The following is a 23,879-nucleotide window of genomic DNA, read 5'->3' on the forward strand; positions in this document are numbered from 1 at the left end:
CAGTGAGTCACAGGAGATCGTGAGACTGGCAACACGTGGTTTGATCTGACAGGCTTTCCTTGTGGATCAATAGGCGTCTGTGTTGTTTCTGGTAATGGCCACACCCCTTGCCTCCAGGTGTTGCCAATGTGGTCATTTAACCTTCCTTATTTATAGTTGCTTCTCCCACAATGCTGTGCAGTTTATAGCTTCAGTTTTAATTGTGGATAGCTGGTGTGTGGATCTCGGCTGAGCTCCTGGTGCTTCCAAAGCCCCTTTAAAAATAAGTCTTTCCTTTCCCTTTTGTATTGTGTTTGGGTTCTGTGTTTTGCATTTCCCTATTGTTTGTATTAGGCCTGAAAGAGACTTCTGTTTGTCCTTCCTTTTGGAGGAACAGGTAAGTCTCGTCCCTGCCATTAGTACCTGGGTCCTATAGGGCTAGATAGGACTCTAGGTATTCCTGTGTATGAACTCACCTACCTTTGGGGTCTGTTCATACTGGTAGTCAGTCAGGATTTTGGTTAGGGTTTTCACTAGGAGGTTTTCCACCTTCCTTCCCTAGTTCTCAGGCCTGATTCCCTGTTCCCCCTTCCCTCCTATACTCGGTCTGGCGTTTTCTTCCCGCACTGAAGCGTGACATCCAGGCCACATGACAAGTTATTGAGATTCTGACATTTTTTGTGGGGGTATGCAGGAGGAGATAGACATAGGTTATTGTTACAGAGAGAAGCTAGGTGGATTCTGCGTGCGAATGCCCTAGGTCAGTGATGGTGAACCTTTTAGAGACCAAGTGCCCAAAACTGCAACCAAATAACCACTTATTTATCGCAAAGTGCCGACACGGCAATTTAATCTAAATACCAATATAATATATCTTTCATGTCCTTTATCATTTATCTATAATAGATTAATAGCCTAGATTTAATGCGCTGCCTGTGCTGTTCATAGTGTGTCCTGGGGATGATGAATGGCAGGAAAAGTCTAAGGGTCCATTCACACGTCCGTTGTTTCTTTCCTGATCTGTTCCGTTTTTTGCGGAACAGATCTGGACCCATTCATTTTCAATGGGTCCTGAAAAAAAATCAGACATTGTGCTGTCCGTTTTTTTTCAGGACCCATTGAAAATGAATGGGTCCAGATCTGGTCCAGATCTGTTCCGCAAAAAACTGAACAGATCAGGAAAGAAACAACGGACGTGTGAATGGACCCTAAAGCATATCGCTATGCCATAGACTTTTTCCAGGGCATGGGTGCCCACATAGAGGGCTCTGAGTGCCGCCTCTGGCACCCGTGCCATAGGTTCGCAATCACTGCCCTAGGTGAACTCTGACTGAATGACCGTAATGAGCGTATTTCTGTGATGTTCCTATTGCTGCATTGTTTTACTATTAATGATAGACAATTTGTCTTTTTATTGTATCGTGCACCAGAAGGGGGATGGGGCGTCATGCGTTGTCATGACAACCTTTCCCTGGGTTGTTAAAAGGCAGCGTTTTCGCACACACTTTATGTCAGCGGCCTAAAGAGGCGCATTTATGCGGGAAACGGCCGTCGCCGCTGTGCATGTAAGAATTGCTGTCCGCCCCTGTGGACTCCGCTTATAAGTGTTACTCGCATTCCAGATGAAATATAGGATTTTCGTATATACATCACTGCTGGGCGAGTGCCGCTTTATCATCTTCTCCTATTCTTGGAAAACACCCACCACTGGTGTTGGCTTTTGTTTCAATAAATTGCTTGCTTCTACTTAAATGCCCTACTTTCATGATATAATATCCCTGTAGCGTGAACTTTTTACGTTTTCCATAAATTTCACCCAAACGCCAAATATCCCAAATATTTTTGTGATTAGAGTATATATTAAAGGGGTGACAAAGTTATATTATGGAGACCTGACTCCTGGGACCTCCAGCGATCCCACAAAAAATAAAAAAAGGGATCTCGAAGTGTTGTGCATGACCATCTACCCCTCCATTCACTTCTATGGGACTGAGGGAGCAGCATCACATCCGTCCCATTAGCACCAACATGTGCACTACAGTTTCTTTCAGAGAGGGGATAGGTGATCTACATACAGTACTTTTCAGGGGGTCACCCCTTTAATTTAAAGGAATGCATACTAGATCACTGGACACCACTGGAGACTCTCCCACCCATCACATTAGCTGTAAGGGCCGGCTAGGAGTTGTAATTTTCAAGGTTGGAGACTAATGCACTATTAGGAAAGTAGGATTTCTTATTCTCAAGACATCGAGGATTTACAAACCTTTGATGTGTGTCCTCGTAGTAAGTATGCGGCTATAAAAGGGGGACGTGTCGGGGGAAGGTGAGCGCAGACGTAGCTTCCGATTATACCTGCTTCTACTGACTAACGATTAATAATAGAAGACGGCATCACTAAACTAGAAGTGTTGTCATGCTGCTGTAAAATGACATATTGACCATGTCAATGAGTCACAATCAATTGCTAGAGTAACAATTCCATACTATGCTAATATCAGAATTGCTATGTAGGAAATTTCCAATCATCCGATTTCTGTGACACAAAATGTAGAAATCCTGCTGCCTTGTGAATCCATCATCCTATGGAGATTGTTCTATATCAGGGGTCCTCAAACTGCGGCCCGCCGAGGACACTGATCCGGCCCGCCGGGTGTTTTGGGCGTTTCAGCAGTTCTGTAGGCAGTGGTGGCGGCTGCAGGGCACAGCAGGAGATGAGCGCTGCGCTTCCATTGCGCTCATCTCCACAGTGATCTGTATCGCCGTCCTCAGGACAACGATACAGATTGCTGTGCTGTGGCAGGGGAGGGAGATGCGTCTCCCTTCCCTGTTCCTCTGATAGGCGGTGACGTCATCGCGCCGCCTGAGCAGTACAGAGCCGGACACAGGCCAGAAGAGGCCTGCATCGCACCGTAAGTATGAGTGTTTTTTTAATTTATTAAATCGGCCAATTTTTCTGCCACACTTATTAATGGCACATGGGGGGGGGGGGGTGGCAGCAAAGAGGAGACTGGCACATGATGGGGGGAGGAGAATTGGCACTTATTACTTAATATTGGCACATGGGGGGTGGCAGCAGAGATGAGACTGGTACATGAATGGGGGGAGAGGAGAGTGGCACTTATTACTGGCACATGGGGGGTGGCAGCAGAGAGGAGACTGGCACATGATGGGGGGAGAATGGACACTTATTATTGGCACATGGGGGGGTGGCAGCAGAGATGAGATTGGCACATGATGGGTGGGGGGTAGAATTGGCACTTATTACTGGCACATGGGGGTGGCAGCATAGAGGAGACTGGTTCATGAGTGGGGGGGGGGGCATGAGTGGGGGGGAGAGGAGAGTGGCACTTATTACTGGTACATGAGTGGCGGGAGAGGCACTTTTCACTAGCACATGATTGGGGGGCATCTATAGGGGCACCTCTTACTGGCACATTATTGGGGGGCACTATGAGGACATTTACTGAAGCCACAAAGAAGGGGTATTTTATATGGGGGGCAGTATAATTTTGGGGAGCTCTGTATCCGCCACTGGTTCTATTCGTCTTGCGGCGCATGCGCACCTCCTTCCAGACCTGTGAACCTCATGTGCAGGAATGTCCAAGAACAGGAAGTCCGGAGAAGAAGAAAGGAGAAGGAGACGTTCAGGGGTAGGGAAATGTGTTTTTTAGCGAATATTTACTTACCATTTCCTCATCTTGAGTTGATTTTCTGTTTTGGAATGGTCATCAGCAGCTTCCTTGAACAGCTTAACCACAGCTATGGTCTGGTTGAGACCATATCTCCCACCATTATCTGACCTGTTGAAATGCAGACTGGCACCCTGATATTTCATTATCCAAGTCTCTTTGAGGAAGAAATGAGAGCATGCCAACCCAGCCAACTGCCATTTTTCTTTCCATGGGCCAACCATGATACTAAAATAGCATCCTCCTTCTTATATAGCCATTCCAAACCAGAAAGTCAACTCAAGGGTAAAAAAACAAAAACATTACTGATTAAAGGGGTTTCCTTGATAGAAAAACTTAAATTTGATACACGTTTCCTTTTCAGTGTTCAGATTTAGATATCAATCTGGCCCGTTATATAGGGAAATATAACAGAACCCCGTCCGGGACTGAGCTGGTCTGCATAGAAGAGCCAGCAAGAGGTAAGTGTCCACGTCGGGGGCAGAGACCTGCAAGTGGGGGTTCATACACTGTTTGTGTATATATATATATATATATATACAGTACAGACCAAAAGTTTGGACACACCTTCTCATTCAAAGAGTTTTCTTTATTTTCATGACTATGAAAATTGTAGATTCACACTGAAGGCATCCAAACTATGAATTAACACATGTGGAATTATATACATAACAAAAAACTGTGAAACAACTGAAAATATGTAATATTCTAGGTTCTTCAAAGTAGCCACCTTTTGCTTTGATTACTGCTTTGCACACTCTTGGCATTCTCTTGATGAGCTTCAAGAGGTAGTCACCTGAAATGGTCTTCCAACAGTCTTGAAGGAGTTCCCAGAGATGCTTAGCACTTGTTGGCCCTTTTGCCTTCACTCTGCGGTCCAGCTCACCCCAAACCATCTCGATTGGGTTCAGGTCCGGTGACTGTGGAGGCCAGGTCATCTGGCGCAGCACCCCATCACTCTCCTTCATGGTCAAATAGCCCTTACACAGCCTGGAGGTGTGTTTGGGGTCCTTGTTCTGTTGAAAAATAAATGATGGTCCAACTAAACGCAAACCGGATGGAATAGCATGCCGCTGCAAGATGCTGTGGTAGCCATGCTGGTTCAGTATGCCTTCAATTTTGAATAAATCCCCAACAGTGTCACCAGCAAAGCACCCCTACACCATCACACCTCCTCCTCCATGCTTCACGGTGGGAACCAGGCATGTAGAGTCCATCCGTTCACCTTTTCTGCGTCGCACAAAGACACGGTGGTTGGAACCAAAGATCTCAAATTTGGACTCATCAGACCAAAGCACAGATTTCCACTGGTCTGATGTCCATTCCTTGTGTTCTTTAGCCCAAACATGTCTCTTCTGCTTGTTGCCTGTCCTTAGCAGTGGTTTTCTAGCAGATATTCTACCATGAAGGCCTGATTCACACAGTCTCCTCTTAACAGTTGTTCTAGAGATGTGTCTGCTGCTAGAACTCTGTGTGGCATTGACCTGGTCTCAAATCTGAGCTGCTGTTAACCTGCGATTTCTGAGGCTGGTGACTCGGATGAACTTATCCTCCGCAGCAGAGGTGACTCTTGGTCTTCCTTTCCTGGGGCGGTCCGCATGTGAGCCAGTTTCTTTGTAGCGCTTGATGGTTTTTGTGACTGCACTTGGGGACACTTTCAAAGTTTTCCCTATTTTTCAGACTGACTGACCTTCATTTCTTCAAGTAATGATAGCCACTCGTTTTTCTTTACTTAGCTGCTTTCTTCTTGCCATATTACAAATTCTAACAGTCTATTCAGTAGGACTATCAGCTGTGTATCCACCTGACTTCTCCACAACGCAACTGATGGTCCCAACCCCATTTATAAGGCAAGAAATCCCACTTATTAAACCTGGCAGGGCACCACTGTGAAGTGAAAACCATTTCAGGTGACTACCTCTTGAAGCTCATCAAGAGAATGCCAAGAGTGTGCAAAGCAGTAATCAAAGCAAAAGGTGGCTACTTTGAAGAACCTAGAATATGACATATTTTCAGTTGTTTCACACTTTTTTGCTATGTATATAATTCCACATGTGTTAATTCATAGTTTTGAAGGAAAACAGTCGTCTGGAGTAAAATAAAGGTAAATTGAGTGATCTATGATTTAGGAAGGGATTCGGTAGAATCTGGAAAATACTTGGGTCACATATGAGAGGAAATGAATGTAATAATTTGTAGATTGAAGATTATAAGCAGAGAATGAATTATTACAAATAGGGCAAGGATTAGTGTGTATATAGAGATGCCTGGAGGTGTATAAACTCCAATTTAAATGTGCGTGTTTTCCATCCACAGGCTACATTTAGGTGCACCTGCGAGGCCTGGGCCATACCAGCCAGTCTTGAGTGGGACTCGCAGACTCCTCCCTCCTCCCATTGCAAGCATGGTTACATGCTGGAGGTAACTGGTGAGTTGGCTATGAGTCGGACCTTTGCCCACTGGCTCCTGGTATTGCCCATACGGCACAGGTAAGTGAGTGTTAGGGCCCGAGCTACTTTGGCGCGGTGCTCGGGCTCAGACAGTAGGATATGTTGGCTAATCTTTCAATTTTAGTAAGACCGCAGAGTGCACCTGTCTTTGCAAATGTTATTATATTGTTACAAGGATTAGAAAAGCAGACACTTTCTCCTCCTCTTCTTCACTGGGCCGAGTGGTCCGACAACTGCTCGTATTGCTTCCACAAACACACTGTCCAGTCCTCTCTGTGTAAGTGCTGAGCTCGTTTTCCCACAGCAACTGGATACGATGCTGCAACGCCTGATTTTCCCGCCCATGTATCACACACAGATACATTTCAGATCTATACGTCACAAGGCAGATATTTTTACATGAACAGTAGGAGTTTGCTTACCGATCTCTTTTGCCATGGCAAGTCCCTGACAATAGGTAATGGGGGTCAGCTTCTTCGCTTTTAGATTCTGGATCGTGTCCTTGTCGTCTCTCAGATCAAGTTTTGTGCCCACGAGGATAATCGGAATGTAAGGACAATGGTGTCGGACTTCCGGGTACCACTATGAAAGAAACAACGAGGCACATACAGTAAGCAGCTACCGTCATCGGAAGAGTCGTGTAACGCTCGGTGTCTGTGGCAATAGGCGCACAGGCTGCCTGCTAAACAATGAGGCAGCTTAAAGGGCATCTGTCAGCAGGTTTGTACCTATGACACTGGCTGACCTGTTACATGTGCACTTGGCAGCTGAAGGCATCTGTGTTGGTCCCATGTTCATATGTGCCCGCATTGCTGAGAAACATGATGTTATAATAGATGCAAATGAGCCTCTAGGAGCAACAGGGGTGTGGTCATTACACCTAGAGACTCAGCTGTTTCTGCAACTTCTGCGCCCTTTACATTTTGATTGACAGGACCAGTGTAAACGTTTACTCCGCCTGAACCTGTCAAAGCGCAGAGGGCATGGCAAGCAGAGAGCAGAGCCTCTTGGTGTAATGGTGACGCCCCCATTGCTCCCGGAAGCTCATTTGCATATATTAATAATCACTTTTTTCAGCAATACGGGCACATATGAACATGGGACCAACACAGATATCTTCAGCTGATAAGCGCTCATGTAACAGGTCAGCCAGTGTCATAGGGACAAATCTGCTGACAGATGCCCTTTAACATGAACACCATAAGTCAGGACACGCTTCAGGCCGCCAGTCCAAACACTAGAGCCCGTGGCCCCAGAGCATCCCTATTTAGGTCAGCGGATTCATTTCACCAGAAGCTGAACTTCTCACCTCCAAATACAAAAACTCTCCAACCCCCTGCATATAAACATCCACATTCCTGCTACGGCAGCAACCCCCCCCATCATCACCACAGTGGAAACACGAGTTTACCCTAAGATAGACATCTTGAAAGGAATTCGGGTTGACAAGGGAGAAGCAAATTAGAAATATGTCCTACAAGAAAAGTGAGAGAAACAAACATTAATGGTTGTCTTTAGGCTACTTTCACACCTGCGTTCGGTGGGGATCCATCTTGTATCTGCACAGACGGATCCGCACCGATAATGCAAACGCTTGCATCCGTTCATTATTCTTAAAAAAAAAAAAGTAAGTCAAAACGGATCCGTCTTGACTTACATTGAAAGTCAATAGGGGGCGGATCCGTTTTCAATTGCACCATATTGTGTCAGTGAAAACGGATCCGTCCCCATTGACTTACATCGTCAGGCAGACACCAATATGCTGCAAAGCTACGTTTTGGTGTCCGCCTCCAGAGCGGAATAGGGGCCGAAAGCAGCCAAACTGATGCATTTGCAGCATGCCAGACCTGCAGGGTATAGCGACAGTGAGGTCACAGGTATGGGCAATCGAGGGTTACTCACTTTTTGGAGGACCCTGGGCAGGTATGCGACAGTGAAAGAGAGGCAGACACTAGTTACTCTGGGGCACACTCTGTAGATAGGGACCAGGCCTGATGTTATGTCAGGTGCCCTGGATGTTGTAGGTGTTTTGAGTGCCTTAGGTAAGGTCCCTTTAAGGATCGTGACACCAGTGCCTGTAACGGTGGCACACCGGTTTGTAGGAGTAGTAATTGAGGTACACAGATTGTATGGTGAACCAAACGTTGCTTTACTTGGAAAACAGTCCAAACTTTGTACAGACAATTACAGTTGTCAATGATGATGCAGTCCCTTGAACAATACTTCACAAGCAGGTTTACTTTCAATGATGGCAGGTATTCATCATGCAAGATACTTGGAGGGCAAACAGTTAATGCTTTGCAGTACAATGCTGCTCTATCCCCTCAGCTATTCTAGCTGGCTGGATCCCAAGGCCCGGATGCCTAATTGCTGGCTTTAATCCTTGGTATATAAATCCTTCCTCCAGTATAAACCCTTGCTCTTCACTTTATAGTACTTCTGCCCATCAGGTTACTTATCTGTACTTGGTTGTATTATCCTCGCTTGGTAGGGAAACTGCAGGTTGCTCCCAGGAGGTCCATCCCTACTACTGGGGTAATCTTCTGAGCCATCTGAGGCTCACTTGATCTACAGGCAGGCTAGGGTTCTTCACTAGCCTCCGGGTTGTAGCTAGCAGCCAGGGCTATCAAGCTGCATGTCAGGAGGAGGCCCTCAGCATATCTCTGGCTGGTGCCTTCTCACTTCTGTCTCCACAGACTCCTGACTATGAACTAACCCCTCCCTGTCTGGGCCTGAACATTTATACTAGGGGCTCCCTATCTCCCTCTAGTGTCTAGGATGCCTAACTACACCCTAATAGGCCTGCCATGCATAATACAGGGGAACATACAAATGCAAAAACACATTGAAAATACATTAAGTGCATAGATTAATATAATATCACTCTCTCTTGTGAGCAGAAGTAACACGCAAACCATTTGACCCTTGTGTAGTGCCCACGCCTACCTAGTGGGACACTACATACCCCCACGCTATGACGTTGCCCGTCCTCGGCGCAACATGAAAGGGGCCCTGCCCAGCTGGATACTGCACCTAAAAGAGAAAATAATGCAAAGCAGGAAAATACATCTACATTTGCGAAATACATAATATGTATACATCATGCAGTTCCACTGGCTAAGGAGCAAGTTCGGTGAAAAGGGGCGTCGTTCTCTTCTCTCAGGATACTGTAAGGGAACAGGGGCGCTGACCTGGTGCAGCGTATCAAGGATACCAGGATTAGTCCATTATAAGCAAATTGTCCATAATAAATGTAAAACATTAAATAACAATTCTTGGAGGCTCAAAGCATATAAATGAGTCCGTACCCAGGTTTCCTTCTTGTAACACATTCAGTGAAAATGACAAGTATAATTTCGTATAAGGCAAGGCCAGAGGTATAAGATCACAGAGGCTCACATACGGTGGAGTCCATCTCTGGGCACATTTCTTTAAAATAGTAGCAAGATCTCAGAGGCTCATGTGCATTAGAGTCTATCCCTGGGCGCATTTCCTTTAATATTTACGTTGCATAACAAAAGTGACAGCACATAAAAATAGTCCACATTATTCAAATGGCATATATAAAAATAAGTGCTGCAATACCCTTAATCAACCTGAAAAGGGGGTGAAAGGGTTAAAGGTGCAACATACACAATTAGGCACAATTTGGTTTTTCACTCTGAGAAAAGCAGGCAGGGGGTCCTGTAAACAATATGGCCTTGCTGCAATTGGTATTTTTCAGAGCCACAGAGCCGTGGGTAACTGGCAGCAGCAGCAGAGGGCCAAAACAACAAAGGACTCCTGTCCTGGAAGGGTTAATCCACTTTATTAGGGTCCCTTGGCAAAAGAAAGCAAATCAATGGCCTAGCAGGCCAATTCACAGGGGCATATCAAATCCACTTGGCATCACAGTGGTGCTCCCTGGCTCCATTTGTAGATTGGGCCTGTACTGAGAGTCAACAGGCGGATGTGCCCACAACACAGTATTGGGGGGCAACTGCAGCATGAAAGGACCCCTAATAGGTATTGGCCCCATAGGCCTAGGGGTGATCACGGTTGCTGACCGCACCGATGCAGGCATGGCAATTGGAGGTTGCTGCACTGGCCTGGGTACCGCTGCTGCAAGCGGTCCGGTGGGTTCCTGGACAACTGGCTCTGTGCGTCGGTGCACAGCGTAAGAGGGCCTCACCGCAGGTGCTGACACTAAAGAGGGCCGGCTGACAGGGGCAGGTACTCTCACCTCAGACCCGGAGATGTCCGAGTCCTTAAGTCCACTTTCTTTCTGGTCAGGTGGAGTCTGGATCCTGGCGGAGGCAATCTGGCGCAGCTCACGCAGTTTCTTCTCCAGCCGCACGATCTGGTCGTCCAGGCTTTCGGAGTCGGGATCGCTGTCTTCCGCTGTCGCCGCCAGCACTTGTAAAGTAGATGGCGCGTCCGGCGCAGCCACTGCAGGTTCAGGTGAGGCGTCCGCTTTCTTTCCTCTTCGGATGTTGTCCAGGGTAGCACGGAATCTTTCTGCATCTTCCAGTTCACGAATAGTTTTCTCCCTGCGAGGCAGCTCAGGTGAGGGCCATGGGCTTACCCTCTTCTCCACCACTGTAGGTTGCCAAAAGACGTTCGGGCCAATGAAGGAGCCCCGTTCTTGGAAGGCATGATGGGCCGGTTCTGGAGAGCGCACAGGTTCGCGCTCGCAGCCAGTATGGTCCTCATCGATTTCCCAGTCCTCCGATTTCTTCCTGGGACGGGACACGGCAGTGGCGTAGGGGCCTCGCAGGCCCTCGGCAGGGGTGAACTCAACTTCCTCTCCCTCGCGGAGGTTATGCAGATGCTCTGGGAGGTAACTCCGCTTGACGGACCTCCGATTCACATATAAGTTTCTGCCGGTAATATAGTCCTTAATAAAACCGAAGCCTCGGTCCTTGTCAAATGCCACAACCAACCCCATTCTCCTTTCCAGGCGGGGTTGGGTGTCAGTGTGGCGCTCATGAACGGTCTTTGCCAGTTCCTCGTAGTAGATTTTAGTCTTAGTCGTTTTCTTTATTGCGGCCTCCCGGATCTCTGCCATCAATGCTGACCACTTGAATGAGGGCTGTAAAAAGTCCCTCCAGGAGCCATAATAGGTCTCCGGTTGCGTCCTCGGTGGCGGGCAGGTGGGTCTCTCCGGTCCCGGAGAGTAGGCCGGTGGAGCGTCCTCTTGCTCTACACCATTCATTTTCAACAGATCAGGCGCGGACATCCCAGCAGAGCAGTCTTCACTCTTCAACATGCTCGATCCTTCTCTGGAGAGCGACAGGGTGGCGCCAACAATTTCAGACAGATCCTCCCATTGCATTGGGAGTCCAGTATGGGGGAGGCGGAGTCCATTTCAACAGACATGCAAATGTCCAGACAGGGCGGTGGCGCGGACATATAGCCTTTCCCGCACTTTTCAGCAGAAGGCGCCAATTTTTTACCGCCAATTCCGTATGAAGATGACGCAGCAAACAAATCCAGTCAAGCTAAGCGGCCATCTTTGAGCAAAAACGCTGTCTATTCACTGACAGCAAGCGGTGGCTTAAATAAGCAGCAAACAGTCCAGACAATATAATCTTCACACCGCAAATTATCACAGTTCTCTTTAGCCCAGCAATTCTCAATAAAGCAATTAGGGCTTGTCACTTTAAGGCAATTAACAGCACACAGTTTTTATATCCGCAATGGCGCAGGAATGATCGTATCCTGTTTGTGACGCCAATTTATGCAGCACGCCAGACCTGCAGGGTATAGCGACAGTGAGGTCACGGTATGGGCAATCGAGGGTTACTCACTTTTTGGAGGACCCTGGGCAGGCATGCAACAGTGAAAGGAGAGGCAGACACTAGTTCCTCTGGAGCACACTCTGTAGATAGGGACCAGGCCTGATGTTATGTCAGGTGCCCTGGATGTTTTAGGTGTTTTGAGTGCCTTAGGTAAGGTCCCTTTAAGGATCGTGACGCCAGTGCCTGTAACGGTGGCACACCGGTTTGTAGGAGTAGTAATTGAGGTACACAGATTGTATGGTGAACCAAACGTTGCTTTACTTGGAAAACAGTCCAAACTTTGTACAGACAATTACAGTTGTCAATGATGATGCAGTCCCTTGAACAATACTTCACAAGCAGGTTTACTTTCAATGATGGCAGGTATTCATCATGCAAGATACTTGGAGGGCAAACAGTTAATGCTTTGCAGTACAATGCTGCTCTATCCCCTCAGCTATTCTAGCTGGCTGGATCCCAAGGCCCGGATGCCTAATTGCTGGCTTTAATCCTTGGTATATAAATCCTTCCTCCAGTATAAACCCTTGCTCTTCACTTTATAGTACTTCTGCCCATCAGGTTACTTATCTGTACTTGGTTGTATTATCCTCGCTTGGTAGGGAAACTGCAGGTTGCTCCCAGGAGGTCCATCCCTACTACTGGGGTAATCTTCTGAGCCAACTGAGGCTCACTTGATCTACAGGCAGGCTAGGGTTCTTCACTAGCCTCCGGGTTGTAGCTAGCAGCCAGGGCTATCAAGCTGCATGTCAGGAGGAGGCCCTCAGCATATCTCTGGCTGGTGCCTTCTCACTTCTGTCTCCACAGACTCCTGACTATGAACTAACCCCTCTCTGTCTGGGCCTGAACATTTATACTAGGGGCTCCCTATCTCCCTCTAGTGTCTAGGATGCCTAACTACACCCTAATAGGCCTGCCATGCATAATACAGGGGAACATACAAATGCAAAAACACATTGAAAATACATTAAGTGCATAGATTAATATAATATCACTGTCCCTTGTGAGCAGAAGTAACACGCAAACCATTTGACCCTTGTGTAGTGCCCACGCCTACCTAGTGGGACACTACACATTCTGAACAGATCCTTATACATTCAGTATTCATTGGGGCTGAACTGATCTGTTTTGGGCCGCTTGTGAGAGCCCTGAAACTGATCTCACAAACGGACCCAGAAACGCCAGTGTGAAAGTAGCCTTAGACGTTCAGCTTAGGCTAGCTTTACACTAGTGTTATGTTTTCGGATGTTAGCAGAATGCCCACCGGCCCCTGATGACAAAAGTACATCTAAGACTGCCCGAGTCCGCACATGTGACCTGCAAGCATTGTGGGTTGAAAACAGTGATGGCTAACCTCCGGCACTCCAGCTGTGGTGAAACTACGCCTCCCAGCATGCTTCATTCATTTCTATTGAGTTCTGAGAACAGCCAAGCAAGTGTACATCTTTGGAGTTGTAGTTTTACCACGGCTGGAGTGCTGGAGGTTAGCCTTCACAGCTCTAAGATCATGTGCCTAATGTACGGCACGTGAGCCCGGAATTGTCCGCTACAAAACTACACCAGTAGTGCAGCGCTTGGCCAGTAAGGAAAAAAATAAAATAATTACGGTCAGAAGATCGGCACATGACAGAGTATTGGCAGACTGATCCATTAGCTGCAGGATTTAATTAACTCACCGAAACATTGGAAGCTTTGGGGCTCGGGCTGAAAGCCTAACAAAAAATATTCTGATTCAAAAGCAGAGTTTAGCGCTTTGAGGATGCTTTCCTCCCGCTTATGACTGGGAGAGATCACTCCCCACTCCCCATGCAACGCACTAACACTGGCTTCTTACAGGAATGGTAACACACAATTGCTAATTTAAGCAGCTTAAGAGGAGTAAAAGAGGAACAGTGCAACAGAGTTTTAAAGAGTCACTGTACTTTCACACAACTTCATTTCATTTAATAGAGAATGGTGTAACTAGCAAATTTCTAGATCACTCAATTTCAAAAATATGCCTGCATCCACCAGAAAAAAAAGCTGTACAGTCATGGGCACTAGGGGTCTCACGTCCACAGAATTTGCAGTCCGCTGCCCATTGTCAGGCAAGATCTGCCCCTAGTAATAGAGACACAGAAGACGGCAGAGAGGAAGTGGGGGCATGTCAGAGCTAGCTGAGATCCTGCTCCTGATAAAAGAACTGCTTCTGAAAAATCACAGGAGCCTCCTGTTTTTCTGTAAGTGTGATTTATCCCTCCTTATCAGCTTTCTGAGCGCGCTAGAAGAAAACAAACAGAGGGAAGTAAGGGAAGTGAGGTCACTGCATACAGTGCTGGCACATTCAAGAGAAGGGAGACCCCCCAATGCTTGTGAGAGAAATGCATCTGGCTGTGCAGCTGAAATACAGAATAATAAGACTGAAAGAGATCTTAGGGAAGCCCAAACATAACTGTTCCTTCACAGTTACGATTGTACAAAGAAGCACAGCCACTCTGAAAATTCAGGTACGCTTTAAGGAAAGTTATTTCAGAATTGTTATTTTTATGTTATTTACTGAAACAGACATGTCAGGAGAACGGACAGATCCTCTTCAAATTATAAGTTACAGCGGCAGAGGATTTCACTGGCTGTATATAGATATAATGCACAGGTCTCGGCCATCATGAATATCAATCCATGATGAACTCTTGACTGGGAAAGACTGGAGCACAAAAAGTTCAATTAACTAGGAATCAGTTGTGCAAAATGGAAGCAACTTTCCATCACATCTGATCAAGATACGGCATCTTACTCACTTGGGAGGAACCTCACAGCACAAAAAAAAAGGGGTGAAAGTTTCCTAAAGGAATAAGACCTGCAGAACCAAAAAACTGTATTAGCTCCACGACTACCAACCCCAGCGTCTTCGAGGAAATGAACTGATAGTTACCGTCAGTGGGTAAGATAACAGACGAAATCTTTCGCCATCTCCAGCGGTATCCCATAATACCAAATTACCCGGCTTTCCGTCGACCATTACATTGGCGAAACAGTTATTAAATCTAAAGGTCATTGGATAAATAAGTTAAAATCTTCACACTTACTAGTAAATATAACACATTTATATGTACAATTTACACCATTAGACTCCAGCTGCTGCAATATACTGGGAGCTGGCAGCTCAAGGGGAGTGCCCTTTCTGCTGCAGCTCAGGGGTGTGTGTCCTTGGTGCTGCAGCCTCTCTCCATATCACATCTTATAAGCAGTTGAAGGATGAAACTGAGCATGTGCGGCCTTCTAAATGAGCCGGACAAAGAACTAAGAAAAAAAAAAACAGCAGGTGGCGCTGTACAGATACATTTTATTGAATAACTCAGCGGCTATACAAAATTTTTATTACATGCAATTACAAAAGTATTCAGATCCAGGTGCTGGTTTGAAAACTATAAAATATTTTTTGTAGGACAATCCCTTTAAGCTTTATAAGACTGACGACAGACACGGGGCCATGGCTTTACTTACACAGTCGGGAATGTATCTGTTGTGTAATTGCACAGCAAAGTGGTTTTACCGACAGCTCTGGAATAAAAGACAAAGAAAGGATGAGACATCTACATTCATTTTTATTTTTTTAACCAACAGTTTTAAAGGGTTTTATGGGACTTTTGTACTGGGTAGGTCATCGGTATCTGATCGGTGGGGTTCCAACACCCCGGACCCCAGCCAATCAGCTGTGCCGTGGCTTTCTCTCTGCTTTTCCTAAGCCGTGTGACGTCACGTTCATTGGTCAAATGGTCTAGGAGCAGCTCAGCCCCATAGAAGTGAATGGGGCTGAGCGCAATACCAAGCACAGCTGCTATACAATGTACGGCAATGTTGAATGGGTCTCAATCCGTCCCGGCAGCTGCACGGACCGCAAATTGCGGTCCCCAATGCACGGAACAGATGCACAACGTTCGTGTGCAAGAGGGTAAGGCTACTTTCACACTTGCGGCAGAGTGATCCGGCAAGCAGTTCTGTCGCTGGAACTGCCTGCTGGCAAAATGTATGCCAACTGATGGCATTTGTAAGACTGATCAGGATCCTGATCAGTCAGAAAAATGCATTGGAATGCCGGATCCGTCTTTCCGGTGTCAACGGATCCGGCATTAACCGCTACAGGACCGCCGTACGCAGGATTGCGTCCTGGTGGCGGCCCTGCTCTTCTGGGTGGACGCGTCCTCCCGCGATAGCCGAGATTTCCTGTGAACGCGCGCACACAGGCGCGCGCGTTCACAGGAACGGAAGGTAAGCGAGTGGATCTCCAGCCTGCCAACGGCGATCGTTCGCTGGCAGGCTGGAGATGTGATTTTTTTAACCCCTAACAGGTATATTAGACGCTGTTTTGATAACAGCGTCTAATATACCTGCTACCTGGTCCTCTGGTGGTCCCTTTTGCTTGGATCGACCACCAGAGGACACAGGCAGCTCAGTAAAGTAGCACCAAACACCACTACACTACACTACACTACACTCCCCCCTGTCACTTATTAACCCTTTATAAACCACTGATCACCCCATACAGACTCCCTGATCACCCCCCTGTCATTGATCACCCCCCTGTAAGGCTCCATTCAGACGTCCGTATGATTTTTACGGATCCACGGATACATGGATCGGATCCGCAAAACACATACGGACGTCTGAATGGAGCCTTACAGGGGGGTGATCAATGACAAGGGGGTGATCACCCATATAGACTTCCTGATCACTTCCCTGTCATTGATCACCCCCCTGTCTTTGATCACCCCCCTGTAAGGCTCCATTCAGACGTCCGTATGATTTTTACGGATCCACGGATACATGGATCAGATCCGCAAAACGCATACGGACGTCTGAATGGAGCCTTACAGGGGGGTGATCAATGACAGGGGGTGATCAATGACGGGGTGATCAGGGAGTCTATATGGGTGATCACCCCCCTGTCATTGATCACCCCCCTGTAAGGCTCCATTCAGACGTCTGTATGTGTTTTGCGGATCCGATCCATGTATCCGAGGATCCGTAAAAATCATACGGACATCTGAATGGAGCCTTACAGGGGGGTGATAAATGACAGGGGGTGATCAGGGAATCTATATGGGTGATCACCCGCCTGTCATTGATCACCCACCTGTAAGGCTCCATTCAGACGTCCGTATGTGTTTTGCGGATCCGATCCATGTATCCGTGGATCCGTAAAAATCATACGGACATCTGAATGGAGCCTTACAGGGGGGTGATCAATGACAGGGGGGTGATCAGGGAGTCTATATGGGTGATCACCCCCCTGTCATTGATCACCCCCCTGTAAGGCTCCATTCAGACATTTTTTTTGGCACAAGTTAGCGGAAATAGTTATTTTTTTTGTTTGTTTGTTTTTTCTTACAAAGTCTCATATTCCACTAACTTGTGTCAAAAAATAAAATCTCACATGAACTCACCATACCCCTCACGGAATCCAAATGCGTAATTTTTTTTTGACATTTATATTCCAGACTTCTTCTCACGCTTTAGGGCCCCTAAAATGCCAGGGCAGTATAAATACCCCACATGTGACCCCATTTCGGAAAGAAGACACCCCAAGGTATTCCGTGAGGGGCATATTGAGTCCATGAAAGATTGAAATTTTTGTCCCAAGTTAGCGGAAAGTGAGACTTTGTGAGAAAAAATAAATAAAAAATCAATTTCCGCTAACTTATGCCAAAAAAAATATTCTATGAACTCGCCATGCCCCTCATTGAATACCTTGGGGTGTCTTCTTTCTAAAGTGGGGTCACATGTGGGGTATTTATACTGCCCTGGTTTTTTAGGGGCCCTAAAGCGTGAGAAGAAGTCTGGGATCCAAATGTCTAAAAATGCCCTCCTAAAAAGGAATTTGGGCCGCTTTGCGCATCTAGTCTGCAAAAAAGTGTCACACATGTGGTATTGCCGTACTCAGGAGAAGTTGGGGAATGTGTTTTGGGGTGTCATTTTACATATACCCATGCTGGGTGAGATAACTATCTTGGTCAAATGCCAGCTTTGTATAAAAAAATGGGAAAAGTTGTCTTTTGCCGAGATATTTATCTCACCCAGCATGGTTATATGTAAAATGACACCCCAAAACACATTCCCCAACTTCTCTCGAGTACGGCGATACCAGATGTGTGACACTTTTTTGCAGCCTAGGTGGGCAAAGGGGCACACATTCCAAAGTGCACCTTTCGGATTTCACCGGTCATTTTTTACAGATTTTGATTGCAAGCTTCTTCTCACACATCTGGGCCCCTAGAATGCCAGGGCAGTATAACTACCCCACAAGTGACCCCATTTTGGAAAGAAGACACCCCAAGGTATTTTGTGATGGGCATAGTGAGTTCATGGAAGTTTTTATTTTTTGTCACAAGTTAGTGGAATATGAGACTTTGTAAGAAAAAAAAATAAAAAAAAAAATCTTTTTCCGCTAACTTGTGACAAAAAAATAAAAAATTCTAGGAACTCGCCATGCCCCTCACAGAATACCTTGGGGTGTCTTCTTTCCAAAATGGGGTCACTTGTTGCGTAGTTATACTGCCCTGGCATTCTAGGGGCCCTAATGTGTGGCAAGTAGTTTGCAATCAAAATGTGTAAAAAATGGCCTGTGAAATCCGAAAGGTGCTCTCTGGAATATGTGCCCCTTTGCCCACCTTGGCTGCAAAAAAGTGTCACACATCTGGTATCGCCGTACTCAGGAGAAGTTGGGGAATGTGTTTTGGGGTGTCATTTTACATATACCCATGCTGGGTGAGAGAAATATCTTGGCAAAAGACAACTTCTTCCATTATACTGATACAAATAAAGCATTAAGCATCATATCAAAGGAAGGGACGTGGACATGAGGGTCTGTGGTCTGTGACACAAAAAGAGTCGCTTATGGCACCACTCCAACCACCACGCTGAATGCTCTGTAGTCAGATCCTCTCCCCCAGAAGCTGTAGGGAATATAGCACCCCCTCATATAATACGGACGCAGTCGCTGCCGCTACAAAGGGCTTATAGAGAAAATCTAACATCTCCTGGCCGTCCTGTAATGGGATTCAGACTCCGATGCCGCCGGTCACTACCACCCAAGACTCCGCCATATACCTGCTGTATACCGCCCCACATAACTCCTATGCTATAGCCTTATACTGGACTTGTGAAGCCTGGCCTCAGGACACTGATTTCCCCAGTGAAGCCTGCAGCAATGTGACCTACCTGTATGGGATGATCAGCATTACTCATTACGAGTCACAGCAGGTAAGTGGCAGGGCACTCCACCTTGTAGTGATGCCAGCTGGGCAGAGATGTGTGCCAGCCTCTCACTGCTTGCTGCAAATGCCCTTGGCGCAGTCACCATGCAGGACCAGGTGACTAGGGGCAAGAAAGGGGGTGACCACCCTGAGACCCCCATGAGTGGGGAGGAGAAGCTGACACGTAACCCTTTCAGCGTCGCCTATATACTGGATGCCATACACACGATGCGGCACTCACCCGTCTCCCACCACCACACACTTGATGGGCTGCATGACTGCTCCCCTCCTGGTAGGTATGACGTCACCGTTAGAGGCGGAGTCTTCACGTCTAAGGGGCGGGGCCTCCTAATCGCAGGAGAAACTTCAGAGCAGGTTGGTGTGTGAATGGGAACAGTGAATACTTAGGGCCCTTTTTTGCAGGTGGCTGAAGGGAGGAGAGTGATGTATTTTACATGGGACTGTATCTATTTTTTTTTTCCATTTTATTACAAAATTACAGGAATGAAAATTAAACCCGGACATACCCATAATTTCACCCAGGCTGCCCCAGTCCGTCACCGGAACTCCAGAAAATGCCTTTTCCCTGCGCAAGGGAAAGGCCCAGAAAAAAGAATTATTCGGAAACTTGGACGGGTTTCCACCGGAAAGGCTGGGCATAAAAGCTTCCCGGGTTGGCGGCTATAAATTTAGTGGCATATCGATTTGTTTCTGCCACAACTAAGTCCAAGAGCTCCGCAGTCAAGAACAGCTCAAAAAATCCCAGGGCCGAACCGATCTGAGCTGTCTCAACCCGATCTCCAGACTGGGCGGTGAAAGGGGGAACTACTGGTGCGGCTGCAGTTGGGGTCTGCCAATCAGGGTTTGCCAGCACCTCAGGGACTCTAGGGGCTCTACGGGCCTGTCTGTGCGGTGGCTGCGACGGGGTAACTACTGCACGTGCCACCGTACCAGCTTCAACTGCCCTTCTGGTGCTCGCCACTTCACCATGTTGTACGGCAGTGCTGGTACTAGGTCCAGGGAGGGCTGCGCTGCTGGTGTATGCCTCACCACGTAATAACAGTGCCATCCACAGATCCCCATAACAGTGCCATCCACAGATCCCCATAACAGTGCCATCCACAGATCCCCATAACAATGTCATACCCAGACCACCATCAGTTCAAAATCCACCAAAAGCAGACCTTCTGGTTCAAAATCTTTTTTTCTTATTTTCCTCCTCAAAAACCTAGGTGCGTCTTATAATCAGGTGCATCTTATAAAGCAAAAAGTACGGTACCTGGGTGACGGGTCACGGCAGGGGCTCCTGTGGCGGAGTCAGCGGCTCAAGCAAATAGACCTCTAGCACAATTCCCTTAAAATATTGCATCGCATATCGTTATTTTTAGAGCCCTAATTGCAATTGCACAAAATTCCCATATCGTGCAGCCCTAGTCAGTACTAAGAGAAGCTTTGGCAGATGTAGCGCAGCCATACATTACATACGCATATCTCCCAAAATTTGAAAATCGCAGAGAGGGACAATATGTGCGGCGCGCATCGCTGCATTTTTTTTTTCATACTAGGCCACGCTCTAACTCTGCCCAAAGCATAATTACTGACTCCTTCACAGCTGGGGATTGGTTTGGCGAGTATTAGTTCCTTTATGTTTTTTACCGCATGTGGAGCCCCTGGGACAATTTTATTTCTTGCACTTAAATATCTATTTACATATTAGCACATAAATCATCAGATTATAGATATTTTAGTTTGTAAAATATTTTATTGTACAAATCAATAGAATGTCATACTTTAGGTACAACAATGGCATCACATTATGCCCAGCATAACGCACAGTAGTATTGACATATACATATACATCAAAGCAACGATTTTGTATCGCTACATGAGAACAATAACTAGAACAACAGACAGATATTAATGTCACATTAGCTGTGTCTCACACCCTCCTAGTGCCGTTCCCAGGGCACAGTTAACAATCTCGACTAAGTATCCCTCGGTACGGAGGACCTATAAGCATAGACATACCAAGATAGGTCTCACTCAATCAAAATCTCTTAACTTCTTCCACGCCCCCCAGACATTCTCAAACTTAGTAGTGTTATTACTCTCCCAATGAGCTATTTGCTCAAGCCTATAAACCTGGTCGCAGCGAGCCATCCAATGCTGGACAGCGGGTACATTTCTCGACTTCCAGTTTGAAGCAATAAGAAGTCTGGCCACTGCTAGAAGTTGTTGTTGAAGGCAGTTCGTCTGCGTTGAGCTACAGTTAGTCGGCTTAAGGCCAATTAAGCAGTGTTTTGGTGACAAAGGGAAAGGCTTGTCCTGCAGCCTGGAAAGAAACTCACAAACCTCCTTCCAGAAGGGTTTTATTAAGTGGCAATCCCACCATATATGTTTAAAAGAGCCTTCAGAATCAAGGCATCTCCAACACAATGGCGAGGAGTTGGGAAAGATCCTGTGCAGCTTCATGGGGGTATAGTACCACCTAGTGACCATTTTAAAGTAATTCTCCTGCAGCCGTACACACCTGGATATTTTATTGGTCTGTGATAAGAGTGTTCTTATTTCGTCAGCAGTAAACGTGGTACCCAGGTCCTTCTCCCAACTTTTAATGAATGAGGGGGCAACCGTCTGAGGAGATTCGCGTAAAGAGGCATATATTTTGGATATCTTTTTATTTGGTTCTCTCCTCTCCAAGGACATTCGCTCAAATTGAGTATGGATACTCCGGGTCTGTGCTAGTCTTCCTGCCATGGCCTTAAGTATATGGGCATAGTGAAATTGGGTTAAATTCCCAATTTGGGGTTGTAGCGTGGAGCTATCTTCTCCCTCAGGAGGTATATCCAAAATGTCAAGAATTGGGGTTGAATTTGCTTTATGTCTTTCATTCAGAGTGGATCTAAATTCCGGGGAGGAGTCCCATAAGACATCTCTAACCTGCAGCAGTGGGGAGATCAGACCTGGGACCAGTTTCTCTGATGTACCAGCAAACCATACTTTAAGTGTGTTACGTATTAGAGGATTTGTCACTTGCTTCAAGGTAGCTTGCCTGTGGTCTGTCATTAGTACTAATGAACGTAAGGGAGTGCTCACTAAATCTTGTTCCAACCTCACGTCTAACCTTTCTGGTGGGCAGCGTATCCATTCCAAAACCATCAATCCATGGACAGCCTTGTAGTACAGGAGGAAATCAGGGATCCCCAAGCCACCTAGTTTCTGAGGTTTGATCACTTGACTGTACGGCAATCTAGGTCTGGCACTACTCCAGAGGAAATGCGACAGAATCCCTTTCAGTTGGGTGAAAAATTCTCTTGGAATAAAAATTGGTAGCGCCTGCAGATAATATAGGACCTTTGGAAGGATCAATGTTTTAATTAAGGTCCTGCGGCCAAACCAAGACGCAAAGGGAAGGTCCCAAGATGACATCAGTTCTTTAATCATTCGGGGGATACTTTTAAAATTTTCCGTATACATCTGTGAGTAATGGGAAGTCATTTTCACCCCTAGGAAGGGTATACTACTATTAGACCACTTGAATGGGGTACTGCGTTCTAAGTCAGCTTGTAGTTGCGCGTCAAGAGTAACATTTAAGACTTGTGACTTGGTGAGATTCACTTTAAAATTTGATAGGGAACCAAAATACTCCAGTAACACACGAATCGCTGGAAAGGCTTCAACAGGATTCGTAACAATGAGGAGGAGATCGTCTGCGAATGCAGCAATCGAATGGGTTCTCCCTTTGATAGACATTCCCCGGATCTTTTCATTTTGCCTGAGAGCCTGTAAGAGCGGCTCCACTGACAGAACAAAAAGGAGCGGTGAAAGGGGGCAGCCCTGCCTAGTGCCATTGCTAATCTTAAAGGGTGGGGACAGTACGCTATTGACAAGAACTCTGGCACTGGGATTGTTATACATAGCCATTACTACAGCAATAAAGTCTGAAGGAATGACAAAAACTTGTAATGCCTCATTCATAAAGGACCAATCCACTCTATCAAAAGCCTTCTAGATTATAGATATTTTAAGGTCCAAATTGCACAAAATAATAAAGTTATGGTATAATATACAGGTAGAAACAATATAGATAGTTTAGTAAGGAGAAATTTTGTAAAATTTATTGATGCACATTTATGCATTAAGTCTCCAGGTCAAAAGAGGGACATTTAAGGATCAAAGAGGGACAGAGGGACTTACAGTACAGACCAAAAGTTTGGACACACCTTCTCATTCAAAGAGTTTTCTTTATTTTCAGGACTATGAAAATTGTAGATTCACACTGAAGGCATCAAAACTATGAATTAACACATGTGGAATTATATACATAACAAAAAAGTGTGAAACAACTGAAAATATGTCATATTCTAGGTTCTTCAAAGTAGCCACCTTTTGCTTTGATTACTGCTTTGCACACTCTTGGCATTCTCTTGATGAGCTTCAAGAGGTAGTCACCTGAAATGGTTTTCACTTCACAGGTGTGCCCTGTCAGGTTTGATAAGTGGGATTTCTTGCCTTATAAATGGGGTTGGGACCATCAGTTGCGTTGAGGAGAAGTCAGGTGGATACACAGCTGATAGTCCTACTGAATAGACTGTTAGAATTTGTATTATGGCAAAAAAAAAGCAGCTAAGTAAAGAAAAACGAGTGGCCATCATTACTTTAAGAAATGAAGGTCAGTCAGTCCAAAAAATTTGGAAAACTTTAAAAGTGTCCCCAAGTGCAGTCACAAAAACCATCAAGCGCTACAAA

The 23,879-nt window shown here is 46.2% G+C and overlaps 1 protein-coding gene across 1 annotated transcript; it reads right to left on the reverse strand.

Moving 5' to 3' along the window:
* Window positions 1–6,298: 6,298 nt before the first annotated feature.
* LOC122944818 (ras-related C3 botulinum toxin substrate 1-like) lies at window positions 6,299–19,406 on the reverse strand. Its single transcript, XM_044303483.1, has 6 exons — window positions 19,372–19,406; window positions 15,382–15,438; window positions 14,810–14,921; window positions 7,533–7,595; window positions 6,504–6,703; window positions 6,299–6,410 (listed from the first exon to the last, which is right to left on the reverse strand). The coding sequence occupies exons 1-6, from the start codon at window positions 19,404–19,406 to the stop codon at window positions 6,299–6,301; spliced, it is 579 nt and encodes a 192-aa protein (XP_044159418.1).
* Between the last annotated feature and the right edge of the window lie 4,473 nt (window positions 19,407–23,879).

The sequence above is a fragment of the Bufo gargarizans genome, chromosome 8, assembly GCF_014858855.1.
Source record: "Bufo gargarizans isolate SCDJY-AF-19 chromosome 8, ASM1485885v1, whole genome shotgun sequence".
Classification (NCBI taxonomy): Eukaryota; Metazoa; Chordata; class Amphibia; order Anura; family Bufonidae; genus Bufo; species Bufo gargarizans.

Bases quoted from the DNA above. Each gene is read 5' to 3' on its own strand.
- LOC122944818 (XM_044303483.1), bottom strand. From the start codon at position 19,406: ATGCAGCCCATCAAGTGTGTGGTGGTGGGAGACGG. The intron at 15,439-19,371 runs GTGAGTGCCGCA...CTTTTATTCCAG, and splicing joins TGTGTGGTGGTGGGAGACGG to AGCTGTCGGTAAAACCACTT. The intron at 6,411-6,503 runs GTGACGTATAGA...TGGGAAAACGAG, and splicing joins CATGTAAAAATATCTGCCTT to CTCAGCACTTACACAGAGAG.